This window comes from Stegodyphus dumicola, chromosome 4, assembly GCF_044657685.1.
Source record: "Stegodyphus dumicola isolate Sdum_Otavi_A_Nest chromosome 4, ASM4465768v1".
NCBI lineage: Eukaryota > Metazoa > Arthropoda > Arachnida > Araneae > Eresidae > Stegodyphus > Stegodyphus dumicola.
The window spans coordinates 241,171,181-241,185,463 of record NC_140771.1 but is presented as its reverse complement, the minus strand read 5'-3'; the positions used below and the strand labels follow the sequence as shown (position 1 = coordinate 241,185,463).

The 14,283-nt window shown below is 33.6% G+C and overlaps 2 protein-coding genes across 3 annotated transcripts in view; both read left to right on the top strand.

The window, feature by feature from the left end:
- LOC118194056 (microsomal triglyceride transfer protein large subunit-like) overlaps positions 1 to 2,640 on the top strand; it is a 139,337-nt gene extending 136,697 nt beyond the window's left edge. The window contains exon 18 of the mRNA XM_035365243.1: positions 2,432 to 2,640. Within this exon, the coding sequence (XP_035221134.1) occupies positions 2,432 to 2,570 (139 nt within the window). The 3' untranslated portion in view covers positions 2,571 to 2,640. The remainder of the gene's footprint in view (positions 1 to 2,431) is intronic.
- Positions 2,641 to 12,085: 9,445 nt separating this feature from the next.
- Positions 12,086 to 14,283, top strand: part of LOC118203298 (zinc finger CCHC domain-containing protein 24-like) — a 100,149-nt gene continuing 97,951 nt past the window's right edge. The window contains exon 1 of one of the 2 annotated variants that reach the window (XM_085816141.1): positions 12,086 to 12,277. In XM_085816141.1, coding sequence (XP_085672267.1) covers positions 12,176 to 12,277 — 102 coding nt within the window. In that variant the 5' untranslated portion in view covers positions 12,086 to 12,175. The remainder of the gene's footprint in view (positions 12,278 to 14,283) is intronic. The other variant, XM_085816140.1, reaches the window with a different exon arrangement.

Genomic DNA, 14,283 nt, shown 5'->3' with positions numbered 1-14,283 from the left:
GTTTTTTTGTACTTTATCTAGAATCATTAATGGTCATATGTTTTCATTATCTTGTTGATGAGCAGATTACCCGATCTGGTTTGTTAAAATTAGGAATCATATACAGAAACAAGAGCTTTTCGCACTCTTTCTAGAACCATTAATGTTCACAATATCTAGCTGATGAGTAGAGTACACGATTAATGCGGAATAATCTACAAAATAAGAATTTTCTGCGCTTTGTGTAGAACCATTAATGGTCACATATTTTCATTATCTAGTTGATGAGCAGAGTATATGGTTTTGGTCTATTGAAGTGCGGAGTAATCTACAAAATAAGAATTTTCCGCGCTTTATCTTGGTAATTCATCAATGTTCACATAATCTAGCTGATGAAGGGATTACCCGATTCGGTTGGTTCGAGTGCGAAATCATCTACAAAATAAGATTTTTTTCGTACTTTACCTAGAATCATTAAAGGTCATATGTTCTCATTATCTTGTTGATGAGCAGATTACCCGATCTGGTTTGTTAAAATTAGGAATCATCTACAAAAAGAAGAGTTTTTCGCACTTTATCTAGAACCATTAATGGTCACAATATCTTGCTGTTGAGTAGAGTACGTGATTAATGCGGAATAATCTACAAAATAAGAATTTTCCGCGCTATATCTTGGTAAAATATTGATGTGCACATTATCTAATTGATGAGGGGATTACTTGATTTGCTCAGTTCGAGGGCGAAATCATCTACAAAATAAGAGTTTTTGTCTAATCTTTGGAATATGGTAATAGGTAGTTTGGCGACATTTTGGTAAGGCGATAAAGGTTACTAGCTAGGACTTTAGCAGTGCACATGGATAAAGTCAACAGTGTGCGCAATGCCATTTTTGTACAATTCTGAGATGATTTTTTTAAAGTGAAAATAGGTCGACGTGTACATGGATACGGTGTTGTATGTGCAATTCTTAAAAACGCGGGAAGCAGTAGGTGATTCTGCACTTTCTCCCAATTTCGTACCTAATCTTCGTCATGACTAAGCACTTTTGTTCCATAAAAGTTCTAGCATAGGCGTAATTCGCCAAGCAGATTGTTGGAAAAAAATGTTGAGTAAAAAAAAATATGCCTTTACTTCGTGAAAACAAAATGGCGTCCAAAAAAAAAAAAAAAAAAAAAAACTAGCAGGTTGCTGTAGCAGGGTTGGTCGCCAAATTTTCGCCAAAAAATCGCCAAGTTACCATAATCTGAAGATTAACCGAGTTTTTCGTACTTTATCTAGAACCATTAATGGTCACAATGTTCTCATTACCTAGTTGATGAGGGAATTATTTGATTTGGTCGGTTCAAGTACGGATAATAGTTCAAAATAAATGTTTTCCGTACTTTACCTAAGTACTGTGCTCATTAATTTATTCGAAATACTTAAGCTACAAACGTTTGCTTCTTTCTTTTTCTTTCCCGCTTCCTGCATTATAAAACAATCCCTTGATACCGGGCTACGAGTAGTTCTTCAGGCGATTCTACCCTGACTATTGCTTGTACTGCAGCAACTGAGAGTTTAATTTAGGTAAAATTTCCTGATAAGTTAGGTTTTTAAATTTTAATATTAAAAACTGATAACCATTTCAATAACTTTTTTTTAATTCAAAGCCACGTTAGTAGATATATTTAATTAAGGACATATATCCTTGTATAGGTAAGTAGTGTTTCGGAAGTTTTACAATTTGCTTTCGTGTCGGTTTCTTACCCAATTTACTCGACTTTTCAATACTTCCGATTTCTTACTTTTGATTTTTTTCTCTTTCCCCCCCTTTCTTTTTAGTCCAAAGGGATTTGAATCCCGAAGGACTGTTAGTTTCGTTTTGGCATTTTGCGTCGGACTCATAAATGTCGGTTCACTTTTCAAACTGTTGCCACAAAATGTTAGAGTCCTGCATTATATTTGAAGAAATTAAATAATGAAAAATCTGCATAAATGTATGTATATTTCTCGTATTGTGATAAAACAACGGTACATAGAGTCATCGAATTTTGAATAACGTAATCCTCCAACGAATATGAGCATGTGGAAGACCAAATTTGAAATTTGAAATTTGTTTTATGATCGATTTCCTATTTTTTAAAACTTTGACGAATTTTTGATTAACAAACTCAAGGATTTCAAAGCGAGCAATGGCAACGTTGTGCAGAAAAAACATTTTTATCTCCAGCGCGTGAGTCTCTGTATCGGAAATTCTAAAGATATGCTCGTTTTAAAACTATTTTGCGATATTGCTGTTGCACTGGATCTTAAGGTTTAAGTGCGAGGAACATGATATTTAATAAAGAAAGGTAACACACAAAATGTTAAAAAACGCCCCTTTGGACGTAATTTAAAATCTGAAACATTTCAGATTTTTTTTTTTTTTTTTAAACCACTGACTTAATATGTGTGTTTCATTTTTCTTTCTTAGACGAAATTTCCAAAGAAGTTTTGAGATCACTGGCTCGAACTTTCTAGTAAAGAAGAGCAAGAAACGTAAAAGGTTTATTCCCCGAAGATCATATGCACTTCACCAAAGGAACAATGAACAGTGCCGAGATATGAAGTAGCATAAATGTCATAATTTATTTAGAGAAGTTGTGTTGAATATCTTGTAAATAAATCTCTGCTGATTTCTAATATATGTTTCTTATTTCTTAACAGAATGACTGTTTTCCTATTCATGTTGATATACGTTTGCTAATACTATCATCTTGCTAAGCAAAATATTGACGACGAGCTCTCTCTTTTAGATTACAGAGCCGCTGGTGTTTGATGCATAGGATTATTAACGGAAGTGTGAGGATGTTACACAATAAATAAAACTGTTACATACATATATATTTTATTTTTAATCCAAAGGGGAAATTTGCCCAGAAGGACTATTAATTTCGTTTTGGCATTTTGTGTTGATTCACTTTAAACGTTGATTAACTTTTAAAATTGTTGCCACCAAATATTAGAGCCCTGTATTAAATTTAAAGAAGTTAAATAATGAAGAATCTGCATAAACATGTCTATGTTTCTCGCATTGTGATACAACAACGGTACCTAGAGCCATCCAATTTTGAATAACGTAATTTTCTACCGAATACGGGCATCTGGAAGCCCTAATTTGGAATCTGAAATTTGTTTTATTATCAATTTTATATTTTGCAACACTTAAATTTTTATTAACAAACTCAACGATTTCAAAGCGAGCAATGGCAACACAACACTGTACACACACACACAATATATATATATATATATATATATATATATCCAGCGCGCGAGACTGTGTATCGGAAATTCTAAAGATAGGCTCATTTTAAAATTACTTTGCGATATTACTGTTGAATTGAATTTTATGGTTTAAGTGCGAAGAACATGATATTTAATAAATAAAGGTAATACAGAAAACGTTATAAAACGCCCCTTTGGGTGTGATATAAAATCTGAAATCTTTCAGGTTTTTTTTTTTTTTTTTTTTTTTTAATTTTATTTACTACGTTTATTTATTCAGAATGACCCTATGTAAAGCTGGTCGATGATATCAGAAATAAGATACATAATTTAAGATGTCTCCCTAGGATTACATTCCTAGAAAATTGTTTATCTGTAATTGAATTGCCAAGTGTGCTTGGTAATTACTTGGTACCATACTCAGATTAACCCTTTGCGGCACAGTGTGTCCGGTCTGGACACACCTAAAAATTTTCTTCTGTACGCACAGAAAAAATTGAATGAAAAAGGATTTATAGGTTACTCTGAACCTTCTTTATTTATAGTAGATGGCAGCTCAACACAAACCAGTCCATATCTTTGAGCCATGTTTAGTTTTTTAAGACCCTCTTTTTTCAAAGAAATCGTCCAGATTTTTTTTTTTTTTTAGTATATAAAAGGAATTGTTTGAAAAGAAATTTCTATTTTATTTTATTGGCTGTATGCTAATCTCCTTATTCTATATTAGTTTTAAATTTTTACCTTGAAATCTTGCCTAAAATCAAACGCCGAACCCCAGGTGTGCCCAGACCGGGCTCACCGATAATCTAGGACAACTGAGAGTCTGTATTCTTTGTTTCTCCGCATCTCATCGGTCAGTTCATTGACAACAATGCTCGTTTCGGCACTCTTTTCGAAGCTGTATTCAATCAGCATGTCACTTCCACAGAATTAAAACGATAAGTGCTTTCTTCACAAAATTTTACTTGTGTACTCCTCTCGGCCTAATTAGACTGCCTACCTATTTTTTTTTTTTTTTTTTTTTTTTTTAAATCCTCAAAACTTCGACTTTAAAAGGTAGCGTGCCGGAAAGGGTTAAAAGGTGTTTCATAAATGCCTTTTCGTTTCGTTTGACATCTATATTGAAATTTCCCATCATAACAATTGTATCTGTACCTATAGTAAACTCTTCATTAAACTGATAATGAAGTCTTAGGATATTTCTTGAATGCACTAACAAGAACATCTAATCTCCTGAATTAACAGCTGGATGAATACACACGGATGCTAGACTAAATCTTGACTCTCCATTAAAAATTACTTCAACCGTAAAAATATCGCTTGCTTCTGAATCCTGTGTTCCCTTACGCCACTTAACAGTTAATTCTGTTGGTACACTATCGGCTACACCCGTCAAACTTCTATAAATCGCAACACCACTGACTTGACGAAATTAAAAAAAAATACAGTAAACGCCACAGAACACACTGACTGTCTATCAGATGACCCTCCCACTCACACGCGGTCGCGCATGCGGACGGAGCTTCGACGTCACCAAAATTTCGTCAATTTTGAGACGTTCCCATGCATATACCTTTTGCCTAATTCTTAGAAAAGAAATAATTCGCTAATTTTTTGTGTTGCTTTCATCTATCTATTGATATGTTTAGGTTCATTGTAATATTTGTAGTTTCGAAGAAAGCATTCGCCAGACACCTAAAATATCGTGTTATTTTTGCTTTCCCATCAAACCACTATAACGTAATTCCTTCTACGTTAAAAGCATTTTTTTCTTTCATGTATATCGCGTTGTTTTTCAGAATCTTTGTTTTCTAATGAACTCAGTCGTTTGAATTTAGTTGCCATTGACAGAAGATTTTCTTCCATGGTCACAGTTAAAGGCCTTTAAAATCTTTTCCGCTTACCATCAAAGGAGACATTCTACTGCTATAAATAATATCATTAACCTAATTCCATTTCATTCTTTTATAAGTTAGAAAATTGAACCAATTCTTCAGAAGCTCAAGCTCAACTTTCAAGTCATTTTCTTACCTACCAATAAAATTCATTATTCGATTCTTAAATACTATCTCTCACTATTGGAGAATTTATATCGTATCTTGTCCGTGTGGTTCGGGATGTATCGAACAAACTAAAAGAGCGTTGAAATTTTGCATCAAAGAATATGAATGAACGTGGTCGAAAAAAAAAGAAATAAAAGATCTTCTACAGTTAATCATAGCTGAAAATTAAAATTCGATTTTGACTTGGGTTCTGAGAAAATTATGCATAAAATTTCTTTAGTTGGTGAACTGGACTTCTTTGAATCCCATTCCACAGAATGTTTTTACTTCCTTGTACGAAGTAGAAAGGAAGTATTCTAGTCGCGAAAAGCTTCAGGCAGCATATTTCAACGAAAATATCCACTTTGACCGCTTTCGAATGCAATTTAACGATGTTTTCGCGTGATATCTGTACGTAAGGACAGAATAAAAGACTCTTTTCCTACTCTCTTCCTCCAAAAAAACTAAAAAACTGGTTTAAAATGAATTCTGAAGAGAATTTTTCGTGGCGTCTGTACGAACGTATGTACGTACGTATCTCGCATAACTTAAAAACGAGTAGCCTCAGAACGTTGAAATTTTGTATATAGGACTGCTATAACATGTAGATGTGCACCTCGTATTTTGGTTGCAATCGGCCGCGCCAAACGTATATAAATATATTTATAAATATATCCACTCTGTTACCCGGCTCAGTGATCTCAGTTTCTTTACTCTTAGATGTTTGTAAATTGCACATTTTTTTCTTTAAAAATGTTTGAATTATGTTGTTTTTATCTTCCGGTTAAGGGTTTTATGCCTTTAGTAAATCTGTCTGCAATATTTTTAGAATTATCAACAATTTAAAAGTTGTTTAAGTGCCGCTAAGCCTATTTTGATGGCGGCCATTGCTTGTTTACATTTGAAACAGCTGAGTAGTGAATTTGTTGCCAATCTAGAGAAACGTAGTTTGCAACAACAAAGATAAACGCCTTCATTTATTATTGCGATTTAAATCATGCTTAATCCTTTCTGGAATTTTTTTGAGGAAATAAGTGTTTAAGATTTACTTAATTTTTAATAATTTAATTTTTAATAATTAGTAACTTAATTTTTAATAATTAGTCATTTTTAGTAGAGATATGAGTTTTTATGTATTTTTGCCTTGTCGCGAAGTGAGAACTGAATTAATTGAATAATACTCAATCGTCTCAATCGTCTCAATACTCAATCGTCTGTGAAAAACTGTTTCTTTTTTGTTTTGTTTGCTTAATTTCTTTTATACATCGTTCTAGCTTTATTATAGTACTTGAATAGAACATGTGCCAACGATTAGATAATTCTTTAAATGATACAAATTTTGTGCATTCTGAGTTATAATATGAACGAAATATAATACAGTTAAGTGAACCTAGCGCCAGAGTGTGGCTATGGTAAACAAATAGAGTGAATTTTAAAGAATGCACTTATTCTATTGTGGTTTATGCGCTGTTGGCGAAGTAGATATAATTAAATCCAATAAGTTTAAACAAAATGCAAGAAAAAATGCGTATAATTTAATATTCCGTACAAGGAAGTCATGTGGTGTACACATCAGATTTTTTCTTCTGAAGAAGAGAGCTCTGCGTCTGATCGCCATCGAAATCAACAGTTTCGTTTAAAATTTTACCCAAAAATAAATTTGAAATAGAGTGCAATTTTTTTACATTAATATTAACAGGGAACACCTGCTTCGTGGGTTTACTGAAGAGTCGAAATACTGAGAGGCAAAAATACTCCTCAGGCAATGAATTCGGTCTTTTTCGTCTTAGTTCTGTTGTTTGTAACCTCTATTTATGAGATTTTAGTTTTTTGTAACTTTTTTCCAGCAACTGGAAATAAAATATATATATATTAATATTAAAATACAGCGTATATAGAAGTGAACAGCTGCTATTGTTGCAGGCGAAACGATGATATTCTGCTACCGATACAGAATTTCAGAAAAAAAAAAAAAAATAAATAATAGTGGTTTTAAACACCTTCTTTGCTGATTATGGAAAATAATCCAGGAATTAAAGATTCCCACGATATTTTTTTGTTTGTTTTGTTTTGTTGTTAGTGTAGCTACAAGTAACTCGATCTCGGGGCCTTGGTGCAAAATTTTAAACGCAGGAATTAATTCTTGGAGTTATATCCACAATACAACCTTTTTTACGAAATATGACATCTTGCAATGGCTTTCACTGAAATGTTTATTCTGATAAGACCTTAAACAATCACATACATCTTTTATTGACACTTTTTTTTTTTCAAATGGCGGGCATTTGCCTATAACGGCATTGAGCACTCCTAAGGCCAGAAGTGGTGGCCATCTTATTGTGGAGGCAACTCATAGGCGGCCACCGTTACCTCCTCTGAAGGGACAGACAGTTTTACATCCATGCCTTCTTCAGGTTTCGAACAACTGCCCTTCGGTATCGTAGTCAGGCTCCCCTAACGAATATACCGTCTGGGAGCTCTTTTACTGATATTGAACAGAAGTGTTCGTTAAAATGAATGCCCTTTTGTTGCCATTTCATTCCCATCGAATGATTAATATCACCTATAGTGGCGGTCTTAACTGCCATATTCTTAATTCTCTGGAACATTTACTGCTGCCAAGGTCAGTAGACGAACACTGCTATGCTCTTCCCAGCACTCGAGTTCAGTGACGTCACTTGACTTATAAAAGTTGAAGAAACGAAGACATAAACGGCGTACGAAGTAATTAATTCGGAGCAGACTATGAACCAGTGACGTTACATGCTTAAAAATATCCTGTCAGGAAGAGCAAACTTTAAGGTTCCATATTTATGGTTTACCTGTGTAAACTCTAGATATAATCTTTCCCCTCTACATGTCTTTGATTTTAAAACGATTTCTAAAAAATGTAATTGTTACTGAAATTAATAATACTTAATTTAACTATTGTTGAAATATATTGCGTCAAAATATATTGAAAAAAACGAATTTCTGTATTCAACAGATTTAATTAGTTTCTAACTTTTACTAAATTTCTTCTTATCCTATTAAATATGGGTGTATATTAAATGCATTCTCAGAAGTACGGATCCATGAGCATGTCGAATTTTTATGTGCGGGAGAAATTTCTGGGTACTCCTAATGCTAAATAACGCAATTTTAAACACAGATTTTAAATTTTATTGTATTTTACTGAATTTGCTTACTTTCAGATTTTGCTGTAATGTATCTATGCAAAACTGGCTTTGGCGGCCTGTCACTTTAAATGTCTGAGTCACTTTTCAAAGTGTTGCCACAAAATATTAATAACAATATTAAAATATTGCCACAAAATTATTACATTATATCGACCTGTATTACTTTTAAAGAAATTAAATAATGAAGAATTTCCATGAATGAATATATATTTCTTGCACTGACGACAATACTTAGGGCCTAGCGTAGTCTTCCATCCAAACATATGCGCCTGCAATCCCGAATTTTGAATTTCGAATTTTATATTTCATACTTTATAAAACTTTAATGAATTTTTTAACAAACTCAACGATTTGAAAACGAGCAATGGCAACACTGTACGGAATAAAACATTTTTATCTCCAAAGTGCAAATTTTAGTGCGAAACTGTATATCGGTAATTCTAAAGATTTGTGTTTTTAAATATTTTGTGATTTTGCTGTTAATTGGATTTTAAATGGCGTAAATGCGAATAACATGATTTTAATCAATAAACAGAACACACAAAACATTCATAATAAAAAAGGAAAAATAAATTTTTTGCAAGATAAAAGACAAAACGAAATGGGTTAGCAGGAGTGAGTGTAAAAGCAGACTTTTACACTGCGCGCCCAGTGAGAGCGTAAAAACCTTAACAAGACATTTTGGGCCGCAGTTAAAATCTGAAAACTTTTTTTTTTTTTTTTTTTTTTTTTTTTTAAAGAATACATTGCGTTTGTTAATCAAAAATTCGTTAAAATTAAAAAAAAAAAATATGAAATAGATAATAAAACAAATTCGAAATGCACAAAAATTCGGGTTTTCCGATGCCAATTATCAGATGGAAGACTACGTTAATCAAAATTTGATGGATCTCGATACCGTTGTTTTTTTCATAATGCGGAAACATACATACGTTTATGCAGATTTTTCACTACTGAATTTCTTTGAATATGACACAGGGAGATATTTGGTGTCAACAATCTGAAAAGTTATACATCGCATTTAAATGTTTCGAAGCAAAGTGCAGTTTCGAGACTAATATCCTATTCAAAACTAACACCTATTTTGTGGCTAAAAGTATTTGTAGTTTAATGAACGTTTTGTATGATTATTAGATAATAATTCTAAAATAATAAACTTCCCGATAATGTTAGTAACATATTTTTAGCATCCGAAAACTTAAAATTTACTTGCGTGAAAATTCTGTGGCCATACCAGTTGTTACAAAACATATATTAAAGAATGTTATCCACTAATAAATCACAAGAGAATTTAATCTCATTTGAAGAGTAAAAAAAAATGAACCTCTTATAAGGTATTTTCTCCATTTTTTTTTTTTTTTTTTTGCACGCGTTCGTGCTGTAACGGTAGCACACTCGGCGCGTATTCGAGAGGTCCAGGTTCAAGTCCCGGTTAGGACATTGCTCATTTTCAAATTGCCTGCTTTTTAAAAAAAAAAAAAAAAAAAAAAAAACACCACCACCTTATGACTCTACAATGGCTAAACAGTGACTAAAAGGTGGTGGATAATTATTCTTCACCTTAGTCGCCCTTTAAAATGAGGAGTAGATAAGATATTTTCTCCTTCCTTTTTGCATGCTTTCGTGGTGTAATTGGAATATTCCGCCTAGTGTCGAAAGAATTGTCTCTTCAGTGTAGTTTCGTACCAGAATTCGGCAATCCGTGATTCTTTACATGACCAGTGATCGAGTGGATAAGATAACTGACTACCGGTAGTTCGACCCGATCTCAGATCCTAAAGAACGGGTGGCTGCCTTATGTGGTTTACCTTCGTGGGAGCTGCCGGTTCAAGATAGTGGAGGGCAACAATTTTGGCATGCCCTGCTCCGCAACACATTCAAGGTCGCACTACAGGTCCCCCCCCCCACTCCTTAGAACCAGAGTCGGAGGTTCAACCTCCTTTCTGGCCCCTTAGATAGAGATACTTTGATACTTTGATACATATGTATTTATACAGGGGTTCTACTGCATTCGCAGTACTTCCCTGTAAACCTGAAGTAAGTCCACAATGGGCATGGTGATGATAATTTCCTGAATAAAGACCTTGGAGGGAGCAGTGAGTGGGAGGAAAAGAAAAGAAAAAAATAGCGTGCAATCAGATGTGTCGCCCTCTGGTGGCGGTGATGGAGGCTAAAAGATATTCGAAGTCCGAAGGTGGAAAGCCGGGATCAGGAGCTGGCGAATCAAAAGGCAGCGTTGGCGGAGGAGAGCAAGTGTCGCTGGTTGGTTTTAGAGAGAGAGGGGCGCACCGCCCGGGTAGTTATCCGGAACGCCACTGGTCGTCATTGCTACTGTAACAGCTTTACATATTATTAAAATCTTGTAGTTTAAATATTTTAAATAGATGAACATTAAGGTATTTGTTAATGGCAATATTTGAAACCAGACTCGAGTGCCACTTGCGACTCTCGCACGAAGAATGTAATATTATTTTTAAATGTTAGAATATGTTTTCTCTTCTTGTTTGTATGTCGCCATTTTTTTTTTTTTAGTGTTAAATAAAAGTTATTGCTGTGTTCCATCATTGGAGTTGCTTCATTTCGCCAAAGAAGTATCACACTACCCACCAGTCGCTCGGGCTGCCCGTCGCAGCGGGTAATTACCCAGCGTACCCGGGGAATACCCCCCCAGGCTACTAGTTCTACGCCGTGCTAGGACGTGCCAGACCCCGAGGTCGGCCAATAAGTGACCTTTCCCGGAGCCTTCAGAACCACCAAGTTTATAAATTTTATACCCCCGTGGCCGAGACTGCCTAGGTACAGATCCCTGCCAGTAGCTTCGCAGAGTTCTCTATGTCGACCCCCGGGGGGCGTGAGACGTACACCTGCTTACCTTTGTTAGACATCATGTGTCCCCGTCCTCCGTCACCTGTCACCTGTAACGGTAGCACATTCGGCGCGTATACGAGAGGTCCAGGTTAGAGTCCCAGCGAGCACATTGCTCATTTTCCCTGTCTCCAGCATCAAAATAACCTAATGACTCTACACTGTAATTATTTGTGTGTATTTATTAACCGACTCTTCAAGGCAAGTCAAACATTTTATATATCAAATGTCTCTAATTATTAAATCAAATATCTGGATCAATTTTTGCCCTACTAGAGTCAAACGTTTTGTATTAATGAGCATAAAATTTTCTTAAATTTAGGGAAAGAAAGATCGTATAAAAATTAGATTTGGTAACTTTTACAAAAATGATTATTTTTTAAATTTAAAAATGCCAAAATATGAGTAATTTGCGTCATTTCGAAGATTTTAGTAATTGGCTATGTATGTCTATGGCCATACAGGCCGAATAAGGACTTTTTGTGGACACGGTGTAGTATATTGTGTTGTCTGCAGGTCATTCTCACGAACACGTTTGTAATTAGTCCTCCACCACAGACCGTTTCAGACCCTTTTAGAGATTCGTAGCAACAATATGCCCACATTTTAAATCGCAAAAAAGAATGCTTTCTTTTTGAGACAAGTGGCAAAAAAATTTACATTAACCAAAAAACACCCCATCCAAAGAGTGTCTTAAAGGATTAATGGAAAAAGAAAAAAAATCGCTTGACGAGTGAAGTATTTATATCTGTAGCGGCACAGTGCGGCGTCATTGGCTGGGAGGCGTGCCACGCGTTTCCCATCTGGGCCTGAGGCTCGTATGCTGTTGTTATTCGGAGTGTTGAAACTTGTAAAGATTAAGCCATGACTTCGCTTGCCTCCTTGGATGCTCCGGTTTATCAGCCGACACAACTGCTCAACTGGGTTTACTTGACACTCGCTGACCAGCCACAAACTGCTGACCAGGTGGGCTTCTTCCTGCATGCGCATCCTCTTTTGCTCGCTGCCAGTTTTATTTTAGGTTAGTTCATTCCACAACGTGATTCTTTAAAGAATCGTGCGTTGTTTTCGAAATTTCATCATGAAGGTGTCAGAATGTGTATTATACTAACAAATAATCTCGAGAGTTAAGTCACTTCCAGTGACGAAACGTAAATAAAAGTTTTTATAAAATAATCTTTTATTTAAAATGCATAAAATAATTAATCAGAAAAATATCATATAGTTTCATGGCAATAAGAGATTCTTTTTACAGAATCCGTCTTTAGTTTCAGAAAGAAGAAAAATCAAAAGAATTCTCTTTACAAAATCCGTCTACAATTTTCTATCACCAATAAAAAGGCCTGGGCGCCTAAATAACGAAATCTGTTAATTAAATTGTATTGTCAAAAGTATGAGTTGTTATTTTTATAAATTTATTAATGGAATTCTCTTTACAAAATTCATTTAGAATTTTATATTACGAATAACAAAAGCGATCGCTCCCAACCAAAGAAATCTATTAATCGAATTTTGTTACTTAGAAAGTAGAAAAGTCAAAAGTATTCATTTTACAAAAACGGTCTACAATTTTCTATCACAAATAAAAAGCCGTGGACGAAAAGTAACGAAATCTGTTGATTGAATTGTATTGTCAAAAGTATGAGTTGTTACTTTTATAAATTTATTAATGGAATTCGCTTTACAAAATTCGTTTACAAAATGATATTATCAATAACAAAAGAGTGGTCTTCCAACCAACGAAATCTATTAATCAAATTTTGTTGCCAAAAATATAAGCTATTTTTTATAAATTTATCAAAGGCCTACCCACCCTTTTATTATTTATTATCACATAAAATTGTAGATGAATTTTGTAAAGAGAATTATTTAATATCTTGTTCCCATTGATAACTATTTTTCTTCTGTTAGTTCATTAATTATTTTATGAGTTTCAAAAAAAGTTTATTTTATAGAAAAGTTTATAAAATAAACTTTTTTGTTTATATAAAAAAAGAAATTGTTGAATTATGATAAACTTTTTTTTTTTTTGAATTTTCATTTTTATCATTTTAGTCTGGATGACACGTTATTAATCAAACTATTCAAATGAAAATCATAATACAACAATGAACAATCATTGTTTTTCTTTCAATAAGTTTGTTACTTCAAATATTCGAAACAAATACAGTGATTTTAGGAACAAAAAAGCTGAAATTACATTAAAATCATATATATAAGATTTTGTCCTTATATGATTATTATTTTGTACTTCATTTATAAGATTTTGTCCGCTTTGTCCGATAGTGCAAAAGTAATATATTGAGATTTCTAGCCTATTTATTAAACGAATATATGTGTGAAAAAGTTTTGATCATAGTTGCAAACGCCAAGAGGGAATAAAACACTAACGTATTTTACAATTAAATTTTATTTGTATTTAAGCCTTACATCAGTGCGAATTTTGTATACCATAAACAACTGAACAACTTGTTGTCAGTATTTATTTTATGACGAATATATACATCTAGTAAATTAAAACTGCTTAACTTTTTGATATGTTTCAAACAATGAACTGTCAGATCGCGAGCAAGATATCTGAAGGAATCAGGAATGTCTCTTAAGGGGTGTTGGAACACAAAAATCTTCATAAAATGGTGATTTCGAATTTTGACATTTTCAAATTCTCTACGCTTTTATTCTAAAAATACGATTCTTTAATCTCTTTGAAAATTAGAACTGTAAACAATCTCGTTTTAATTTGTCACCGAATGCTTTCATGAATGAGGATTTTTACATAAAAACACATTTTTCTCCAAACGTGATTTTTTTTATACTCGATGTACCTTTTCTCAGGAACTATTGCTCACAGGTATCTAAAACTTTTATGGCTTATTTATAATGTTTCCTAATATTTACTGAAATGAGCTTTTTATGATAAACTAAGAAAACAAAATTTAAAACATTGTTTTGTGTGAGAAAAGTGCTAAATT